Below are 11,017 nucleotides of genomic sequence, written 5' to 3' on the forward strand. Positions count from 1 at the left end.
GTCACAGTAAGAAATAATAAAGCCGAAATGAAAATAGTAGATCCTGTTGTGTAAAATAGTGATTATTTTTATGTATTGAAGGTCCATTACTAATAAGGAATGATGAAGAGAATGCAATACGTAAGACACAAGTGTGTGGGATGAAATGGAGAATGACTACACAGATTCTATATGATTAGAAGATACCTATTAATAGAGAAGATCTATAAAACAGCTATAGGAAAACATACTTTATAATGCTGAGTATAGGATGGCTAATTGATCAAATATCTCCAAATGAGGGTGTTAAGAATGATGAATGACAAACTAGAACGGATAAGATTAGAAATGAGAATATAACAAATGGAGGAACATAAACGAAGTGTTGAATCGAATTCTTTTTTGGTGTCAAGGCAATAGCTATGAGTAATTATTGACTTTTGGAAAAGGATAGATGGGTAGGACCTACCGTAGAGATACATGCATCATAGATGTATCATCATTATGTTTTAACCAGGTTATTCTATTCAGCTATAGAAAGAAAATAATGTAAATCAAATTACATAATACCATGGTGATACGCTTATACAAAACTTGTACCCCAAGCACATGCAATGGTGACGAATCAAAATGATTTAAAGACGAACGACTTAGATGAATGGGGTATGTCTTACTTAAACCTAAAAGACTAGAGTGACAAAAATCTCACAAGAACAAGTTGGAGCAGGGAGTGGTTGACCAAGATTAACATTGTGCGAGCTGATTGTCAAAGATTAGATTTGATTTGAGTAAGAACAGATAGTCCAATATTGAATGGAGTGACAAAGGTTTCATGTGGCTGATTGTTGTTAAACATAGACCTACCTCTTTAACAGTTTACATAATACAACCTGGATTTTCCATAAGAGTTCACTTATTTCTGTGAACTGCATTTTAATGTTTTACTGTATTTTAGTATACTCTAGTGGCTTGTTCCTTGATTTAATTAGGTTTAAAGTTTGAAGACCACAATCATGGGGACAGGGTTTTTTTCTATTTTCAGAACTTTTATATGCGATCGTTCAGGAATTTCTCCACTGCAGCATCTATATCTGTGAAAAATACAGAAGATTTAAAGCTTCTTGTAACTGCTGGGCCCCATGCTCAGAAAGCTGTTGGTATTTGGCTTTTTGTATCTGCTGCTTGGGTCTTCAGTATGGTGTTACTTGGTGGTATCACACGTTTGACCAGATCAGGTCTTTCAATGACTAAATGGAAATTCACTGGTAGCCTTCCTCCTGTCTCGGATGAAGAATGGTTAATTGAGTTTGAGAAATACAAGCAATCCCCTGAATACAATCGGTAAGTCCATGTGTGTGTGCATTTACAATTGATTATTTATAATCTGTGAGTCTACCTGTCCGAGAATGTCTAGACATATCAGGATTACGAAAATGTTTTTATGCCTTAAGATTATGAAGATTCTACAAATTCTCGTTTTTCTCTTCGTTTAATGTTCTATCTGGAGGGAGGTGAATGTACAAAATAGAAATGACTTTAAGAAATTCTATGCTCTAAAACAATTAAATATAAAAGGGAAATACATTTGTTAGAGAGTTCATGTTGTGAAATAATATTTTTATGCTCAAATGATGCTTAGCAATACTTTGTATATGATTGATGTAAAAAAGAAATCCGAAGTATATGACCTTCCTAAGAGTAATACTAACATAAGCACCAGAGAGAGAAGGGTAAGTTATTTGGCAATGTGTTTTTTCAAACTAAACAAGTCTCTTTAATTATCTCTTCTAGTCTCTCTGTTTTTCCTAGGCTTTGAAAGATGAAAGGTTGAGGTACATGTACGTACAAGTTCTTTGTAGTTTGACACTTAAGCTGGTAGGGAAAAGATTCTTGAACACTTTCAGGGTTTACACAAACTTTAGAATAGTTCTGAATGATTCAAATTTGTTTGCCATAAAGGCAATGGTTTTCCATAGTAAATTTGGAAGAGAGGGGTACATTGTTTTATTTCAGAGAAAGATTCTTTTGTCAGGATGTCGTTCCCATGTCGGGTTTGTGATTTTCGCTATTGAAATATGTGAAACTGTACAGGAAGCTGTGTCTCAGCTGAGTCTATTTGTGTATTAACTATCAAGTCTGATATTTTAAGAGCGAAGTTTGAATTTGTTTTATGTAGAGTTTTATTGTTCATCTGTTGGAAATTTCCTGGTTTCATTGATTCTGATGTTTAGTTAGTTTCTTCTCTCCTTCATAAGATCCTTCTTCCTTAAAGCTTGGGAGTCTGTTTGTTGGTACTGTAGAAGCCAAAAAAATCTAAATACCGAGACAGCTCGAAACTGTAATGAGAAATCAAGCTATGGTGGTTATTGTCAAAACTTAATTTGGATTCCTGAGGCATATGTAGATTTCCTTCACAATGGCAATGTGATAGAATCGCAAGATATGTTTGTATTTATGGACACAAATTGAAGATTGAAACAGCAGTGAATGGAAATGGAAATTTATGTATAATATATGTATGTTTATAGCTAATTTTTGTGCATGTTGCATTGAATGAAAGCAGTAAAGGAATTACAAGCTATACTAAACTTCCGAGAGGTTTGGCTCTCTCCTCACAACTATCAGATGCTGAGTGAAAATGAACACCCTTCCCCCTCCCCTTTTATTCATTGGCAATCATACATTACCTTTACTTCTTAAGACTATCCTCTCCCCTATCTCAATTAACGAAAGTGTAGTAACAGAACACATGGACCATGTGCATAAACATCCCCTGTGATTCGGCTCATAGGCTCCACTGCATCTACTTCTCTTGCCTCTTCCCACGTCAGGAATACACAAATCAAACAGGTCTATCACAGTGCTACTGAAATCTGTGTTCATAATTGCAATTAAATGCTGTCTAATCATACAATGAAAGTAGTTTTTATACTGGATATTGGTGAGTTGATTTAATTTCATGGCCATTCCAGTGTAAATAAAGGGATGAGTCTTGCTGATTTCAAGTTCATATATTGGATGGAGTATGCCCATCGTATGTGGGGAAGGGCACTCGGCATTATGTTTGCTCTACCGTTTTCTTACTTTCTTCGGAAAGGATACATTACGCCTCGACTGGGACTTAGGCTCTGTGGGCTATTTGCTCTTGGTGCCGGGCAAGGATTAATTGGGTGGTGGATGGTTAAAAGTGGTCTAGAGGTAACAAGTGACTAGTATTTACATATTATATGACGTTAATCTGATTTAGATGAAGAGCTGTTTAATGTTATTATGTTTTCTTTATCCTTCTCTTAGGAACCCAAATCTGAGTTTACAGAACCAAGAGTGAGTCCTTATCGCCTTGCAGCTCATTTAACTTCAGCATTTGCTATTTACTCTGGCCTCTTTTGGACTGCTCTTTCTGTTGTTATGCCTGAGCCTCCTGCTGAATCCGTAGCCTGGGTTCAAGGGGCAGCTAAAGTTAAGCGTCTGGCCCTTCCAGTAAGTATCCTAGTTGGAGTCACTGCCATTTCAGGAGCATTTGTTGCTGGAAATGATGCTGTACGTTACCTGCCTTTTACCATTCCATTCTGTTTATCTGCATGCAAATGTAGAAATTACTCTATAATGTGACTGCTTACAAATTTTCAGGGCCGTGCCTTTAATACTTTTCCAAAAATGGGTGATACGTGGATTCCAGATGATATTTTTAGCATGAAGCCACGAATGCGCAATTTTTTTGAGAATACATCAACTGTCCAGGTTTGTTTCCCATTCAATATCAAAAGTGATTTCTGATGAATGGATTGGGTTTGGTTGGTAAAGTAGTTTAATATTTCATCAGACTTTTCATAAAATACCTTTTTGAGAATATTACAGAGGTTATTTAGAGGGACAGTAAACTGCATTGTATATTGTGATGATGACATGTAAAATTGATAAATGTTGAGCTTTTTTTATTTTATTTTATTTGGGGTGGCGGGGTGTTGAGGGGTTGGAAAACTGCAGTTTGTAGAGATTAGTTTGGCAAAATTCAAAAATCATTTATAAATGATCAAACTTCATTTTCAACCACACATTACAATGGACCCACAAGTACTATCCATTTGTCCACGACTCATTTCTATCAATTTATAATTTAGACCATTTTTAAATTCTTCTCGAACTAAGGCTAAAATGGTCTAAAGGATTGGGAATTGGATAATTATGCGTTGTTTTCGACCTCCTTACATGAGGCACGCATTCAGATTGGAGAAGGTGATTGTAGCAAGTGGAGGTTGGCATGGGATGATATTTTTTCAATTTGCACTTATTTTAGATTTATGTTGGGACTTGTGGAGAGTTCATTCTTCTAAAAGATGGTGTGGCAATGCAAATTGCCTTTACGGGTGATATTTTTATTGTGGACGGTTGTGAGGGGCAGGCGTTAACAATGGATAATTTTCGAAAAAGTTTTTATGTTATCGAGTGGTGTTATGTGTAAGAGAGATTAAGAGACGATTGACTACTTGTTCATTCATTGTGATGGTGTTCGATGGCTATGGAACAGTATTCTAGCCTCTCAACATTGGGATTGGGTGTTGTCTAAGCTTATAGAAGACGTGTTGAGGGCATGGGGGAGAAAATTTCGTAATAAGGATAGTAGGTTTATATGAGATCTTATTTAGGGATGCGTTGTTTGGTGTATATGGAGAGAAAGGAATAGTTGCTATTTTGAAGACTAAACACGAACAACAGAGCATATCAAAGAATTATTTTATTTGACTTTGTATATTTGGTTTAATGCTACAGCTACTAATCATATAAAAGAGCTGCCTAATTTTACGTTGTTTCTTTCTTGTATAATTTGACTAATAAAATTATATCAATGCATAGTTCTACCAATGCACGATGTTTTATCAATTGAAATGTGAGTGTTAGCACTATTGCCATAGTTGCTTCGGTTGTTTTACAGTAATCAATATAGCTTTTTGGATAACATTCTATCACTTGCATCATATGCTCTACACGTGATTCTTCATCTGTGAACTAGATACAAGTGTAAGCGCTAATGATACAGAGGAATATCTAATGATTGTTAATCTTCTCAAGGACGAAGAAATATTTTTCAAGTAACTTATCTGCAGTGTTTCAGGCTTTCAGCTCACAGTCGTTTTCTTTAATTGCTCATTTTTATATATAGACAATATGTTCCTGATGAATTTCTCTTATTATTTAACCAGCTTGATCATCGAATACTTGCCACTGCGACGTTGTTTTCAATTTGTGGCTTGTGGTGGCTAACAAGAAAAATTGATATACATCCTGCGATCCGGTCTTTAATAGGAAGCAGTGTTGGCATGGCTGCTCTTCAGGTACTCGTTGTTTGCCAAAAATATAATGCCCTTATCGATTCTAAAGTAGACTTTCGCCTTTTCCTTCAAATAATTTGATTCTATATTTTCTTTGCTTTCATGAAGGTTACATTGGGGATATCGACTCTTCTGTCATATGTACCAGTTTCATTAGGCACAGCTCATCAGGCGGGAGCTCTAACACTTTTTACATTGATGATTCTTCTTAATCACACTGTGCGGCGACCTTCATTGTCACTTCTCAAAACGCTACCTTTAGTAGCTAAGACGACGTGATAGGTTAGACTCGTGATTGGGTTATTACAATACCTTTAATGTTTTTTCTTGTAACATAGGATTGTCTATTTAAGGTCCATCCTTTCAATGTGATAGGTTGGACTCTGGATTGTCTCATGATAAGGTGATTAGAACGGAAACATTTCAGTTTGAGAGCTGAAAAATATTTGTTAAGCATATTTGTAACCAATTATGTGTTGAGCGATTTTGTCAATTATTGTTTCCAAGAAATGATTATATATTAAGTTGATGTTGACTTCAATGAGAATAAAATTTTATTTATTGTTTGTTCCACTGTTTTGTCATGAAATTTGTTCTTAAGTAGAGTGATCAAAGTAAAATGAAATGGACTTGCATAGTTAAACTAGTGAATTGGGTACCATTATTTGACCTCAGGAATTGTAAAGAAATGGTAATTTGACTTGTGCTAAATTTGACTGCAGAGCATAGTGTAAATCTTTGTGTACACTTTATTGTATTTCAAGAAGTGTTGGGCGGGAAATTGTGTTTTTTTAAAATTATTCAATCATGTATCGTTGCGTGACACAATGTCAAAAATGATGTAAACAATGATGTACATGTAACATAATTGATTAACTAAACACCATTTGGGGTTGAGGAGAAAATCATATTCATAGTCCAAGAAAGTTTTCAGGGTCGTATATGGACTTTAAGGTAGCATAGATTTAAAAATATTTTTTTAGAATATTATTCTGATAAATTTGAAAATTAATCATAAATTGTGCATAGAGAAGAAAATAAACAAATTTATCGTCCAGTTTGATATCCATTTTTTTATCAAAATGTATTCTTCTTTCTTTTTTTTTTTTTCAACTACACATTCTTCATTAAAATAATGTTACACATAAATAAAAAACTTTTCCTTATTTTTCAATCACACACTTCCCATTAATTTACTATTACAAAATGTGTTTTTACATAAAAATAGCTCTCAAACATGGGTTTTGATTCAATGCAAGTCTTTCCAATTACAAGAACTAATCGGAGTTAGTACAAATTGTTATTCTAAATATAAAATTCTTATTATTATAATAATAATGTACACGTGACATGGGTGAACAATTTATCATATTCATTGTTTGAAGGTATGCTAAAATTCGGTTGGAAAGTGTTACATGTACATAATTGTCCACATAATGTTATCCATAATTACACGTGGCACTGGATCCAACCTTTAATTCAAATCTCACGCTTGCACATCAACAATCGGATGATTGCCACATCACATTAGGACATCATTTTGTGCAATAATTATGTACAAGTAAAATTTTCCAATTCGGTTTCCTTCCTAAGCTCTCACTTACCTTTGATTATCGAACTACTTCATAGATTGCAAGTCACATAAGATGCACTAATGCACTTTACGCATATGCATAGAATGTTTAAAATCAAATACTAAAAGACATATGATTGTCGAAATATCACATTTTTTTAGAATTTACTCAACGATAACTGATCAATTTAAACTAAACATCTCTTTCTTAAGTCTCTCATTCAAACTATATAGTATATACAAAACAAATTCTAAAATAGCAATACAATAGAATGATATTAAACTAATGAACTATAGATATTTACAAGTAACATACATAAAAATAATCTATTTCTTTTGGTTAATAGTTATATTTTATATATTATCCTCCCAAACAATAGGTGTTTTCTTTCAGAAAGCAATCATAATATTTTCCAAGAAAAAGTTTGGTAAAAAGTTCTTTTCATACAAATTTACAGATTATAAACTCAAATTTGTCCACATGAGGTTGTATTTGATAAGCTAGTTATCACCTCTCCAAATCTTTATTCTTGTTAGCCCTAGAAAGTAAATTATTTATATATAAAGTAACTGTATTTTTACATCAAACAAACGCAAAATAATAATAATAATAATAATAATAATAAATAAATAAATAAATAAAAAATTCTTTTTATTCCTCAAAAAGTGACGTGCAGTTTAAACGAAAATATGGATTTGGAGATGCTGCATAGGGTTGAAAGTCGACTATTCCGGTTTCATTATTTCAAAATTGAAACACCCATTGAACTTCAAATTTTTCGTAAATGAAACTGTTTAGTTCCAAATAATTACTGGAAACAAACCGAAACTATAATCTTTAGTTCTGGGTCGGATTCAATTCTACCATAGTTCTATAAAGGTGTAGTTCCACCTATTTCTTCATAACTTTTAAATAGTTCTATAAAACCTTGCATAGTTCTCTTCCAAAAGTTATGATAACATCTTTTTCTAATAACCTCGTTGAGTAATTCTAATTGCTTGTCTTGTTTTTATTTTTTATTAATAACATTAATAAATATACCAGAGTTATTTGCAATAAAATATATGAGTTTAGATGAAAAAGTTGACTGACAACTGATATAATAACATCTGATATTAGGAGCGTGAATGATTGGGCATAAAGCATAGTTATTAAAATCGGCCCGGCCCGGTAAACAGGTGACCTAGGTTAGCTTATTTTATATAAATGCAAGTGGCCCAGTCAAAATTCGGATTTGACCGGCCAATAAGTGATTTTTGAATAATTTTCGGGCCATCTCAGCCCAGTTCGACCTGATTGATTTTTAAACCAAATTTTAAAATTCTTTTACATTGAAATTGTAAGTACCAAAAATTTGAACCCTTAACCTCCAAGTAGGTAAAACACAACTTTACCACTAGTGCAAGCAATATTTTATTGTCTTTTGCTTAATAAATTATATCTAACCTATGAATAATTTGCTACTTTTAGAAACTTTTTAAAAAAAATTAGTCCAACATTTACATTCGCTTTGTTATTTTAAATAGTTATTTTATATACTTATTTTGTTTGAAAAAATTTAATTTTAACTAAGATAAATTGAATAGATAATACACAAATTTTTTGTCAATAACTAATAAATAATTTGTAAATCACAAAAAGGGAAAAATATATTTTTTAAAATAATATACAAAATTATAAAATCAAAATTTAGCTATTATCACTGATAAATGAGTTCAAAAAATCATTAATTTAAATGTGTAGAAAATTAGTGAGAAAGAACTTGAAAACTTTAATTTTGTTTCAAACAAAAAAATAAAAAATAAAAAATTATACTTTAAAAATTATTAAATTATTTTTAAGTAATGACCCAACAGTCCGATTACAAGTTCATCGATCCAATCAGTAACCCAGTGACCCAGTACTTTAATCGGGTCGATGTTCGAGTCGGATCTGATAACTATGGCGTAAGGAATTCGTCAGTAGCTTTTTAAATCCGTCATCAAATTCTATGTAATTAACTTGAAATGGATGAAATAAGCTCCAAAATGGTATTCCTATTTTTGTAGTCTAATAAATTCTTACGTGTAAGAATGGGCCAGCGTGAACTTTCCAACTTCTCAAGCCTTTCATTCAACAATGGTGGACTGGTTCCTCAGCAGACACACACACACACACACACACACACACACACACACACATGTGACAATCACGACAGTGTACATATTACATAATTAAACCCTTGGTGTCTAATCCAACAAGTACCATTTACATTCTCTCTCTATTCTGCATAGCAATTCACGCCCCTTTCTGTGCAATTGAAGAGTGATCGAGAATGGCGGAGGAGAGCGGGAAGAAATGGGTGTTGATGGTGACGGCACAGACGCCGACTAACATAGCGGTGATTAAGTACTGGGGTAAGAGGGATGAGAAGCTCATTTTACCCATCAATGATAGCATCAGCGTCACTCTTGACCCCTCCCACCTCTGCACCACCACTACCGTCGCCGTCAGCCCCGACTTCACTCACGATCGCATGTGGCTCAACGGCAAGGTATACCGTTTGTTCGAATAATTCCTTTTTAATTTTCTTGTCTACTCTTAGAGATGTGTCTTCAACAATAACACCCTTGTGCGTTTCTCATCAAAATTTTTTAGAACATTACATCTTTTGACGTTTAATCTAGACATTAATCTTATTATTTAATTAAGAGTAGATGGTGATTTCACATCCATTCTTGCATATGGTGTTTATCTCTGTTGATTCCTTGACATTTCAGAACTGGAAGGACATTTTTTTTTTTAAATGATGGTGATCAGGAATAGAGATTTAGTTATTGGAAGAGGTTCTGATTTCATTGTTTTATGTATAGATCGAATTGATACATTATTCATTTAGTATTGGATATTTAGAATGAAACGGAAGACAGAACGTGAATTCCTGATTAATATAGGAGATACCCCTTTCTGGAGGTAGATACCAAAATTGTTTAAGGGAACTTCGTGCACGGGCTAGTGAAGTTGAGGACGAGGAGAAAGGTATTCAGATCACGAAGAAGGATTGGGAGAAGCTTCATGTGCACGTTGCTTCTTATAACAATTTTCCTACTGCTGCTGGCTTAGCTTCATCTGCTGCTGGTTTTGCCTGCCTAGGTAAATATAAATTCCTCTGTTATTATGATTACACTTTTTCATTTCCTCCTATTATACGATTGATCTTTAACTTATTTAAATACCGGGGGCTATAGGATACTTGAATCTGTAATTATTGTTTTTAGTTAATGGAATGTTATGAAAGTAATTTCTTTTTGGACCTCAGGAGGCAATAAGTTCATAGAAGTAGCAAAAATCACTTTTGATTTGATGAAATATGAGTGTTCCATGTAGCATTGTATATTAAAAGGAGAAAAGGTGATGCACAAGTAATGGTATTTTGTGATGATTTTTAAGAGTTGTCATGCTATTCTCTGAGAGTAGTTTGTCGATTTACTTGATCTTTGATGCATCTGTTTGATAAATGTTATTTGACCCAACGGTAGCTAGGCTCCAATTCCACTTCTAGTCCACATGATTGGTTTACACCTCATATTTTATCGGCGAATCATGCAAATGTCTTTATTTTACAATTTACACTACTTTACGTATTTATCCTAATAGTTTTGAGAAGATTGACTTGTTTTTCTAAAATGCTCTTGTTGTTATATATTTAAGTTACAATAACCATGCAAAGGTAGTTTATTTCAGCACTCAAACATGTGTGTGAAGGATTTAAATCTTAATATGTTATAAGAGTTTGCTAGTTGAAGCATACTTATATAAATTTATTTTACATATTTGCTACAATTAATTGATCATATTGCATGTCTGTTTGCTTTAATTTTGTAGCAACCGAAATTTCTATTGCTGAAGTTATTGGATCACCTTTTCTTTGTACTTTACTTTACAGTGTTTAGCCTTGCCAAGCTAATGAATGTGAAAGAAGATCAAAGTAAACTTTCTTCTATAGCAAGGTATTTGTTTATCTCTATGTACATATCTTTAAACTTTGGACCTTTGGTCCATGGCCAGTTTGGGCATCCATTTTCAGTTTGGTGGAATACGGAAAACGACAATTTATTTTTATATAGAGTCACATTATTTACCCTTGTAATTTAT

General features: G+C 33.3%; 2 protein-coding genes across 3 annotated transcripts; both read left to right on the top strand.

The window, feature by feature from the left end:
* The first annotated feature begins 983 nt into the window (after positions 1 to 983).
* Positions 984 to 5,850, top strand: LOC111407358 (cytochrome c oxidase assembly protein COX15). Of its 2 annotated transcripts, XM_023036782.1 has the most exons (7): positions 984 to 1,320; positions 2,952 to 3,177; positions 3,274 to 3,519; positions 3,610 to 3,720; positions 5,181 to 5,312; positions 5,418 to 5,591; positions 5,685 to 5,850. In XM_023036782.1, exons 1-6 carry the CDS (start codon positions 1,031 to 1,033, stop codon positions 5,586 to 5,588), a joined length of 1,176 nt encoding a protein of 391 aa, XP_022892550.1. In that variant the 5' UTR covers positions 984 to 1,030; the 3' UTR covers positions 5,589 to 5,591; positions 5,685 to 5,850. The 2 variants fall into 2 exon arrangements, with proteins under 2 accessions (XP_022892550.1, XP_022892549.1); XM_023036781.1 differs by having other exon boundaries at positions 5,418 to 5,850.
* Positions 5,851 to 9,038: 3,188 nt separating this feature from the next.
* Positions 9,039 to 10,815, top strand: LOC111408343 (diphosphomevalonate decarboxylase MVD1, peroxisomal-like). The gene is made up of 3 exons (XM_023038111.1): positions 9,039 to 9,416; positions 9,817 to 10,015; positions 10,748 to 10,815. The coding sequence occupies exons 1-3, from the start codon at positions 9,198 to 9,200 to the stop codon at positions 10,813 to 10,815; spliced, it is 486 nt and encodes a 161-aa protein (XP_022893879.1). The 5' UTR covers positions 9,039 to 9,197.
* The last annotated feature ends 202 nt before the right edge of the window (positions 10,816 to 11,017 follow it).

Source organism: Olea europaea, chromosome 13 (assembly GCF_002742605.1).
Source record: "Olea europaea var. sylvestris chromosome 13, O_europaea_v1, whole genome shotgun sequence".
In the NCBI taxonomy this organism is placed as follows: domain Eukaryota; kingdom Viridiplantae; phylum Streptophyta; class Magnoliopsida; order Lamiales; family Oleaceae; genus Olea; species Olea europaea.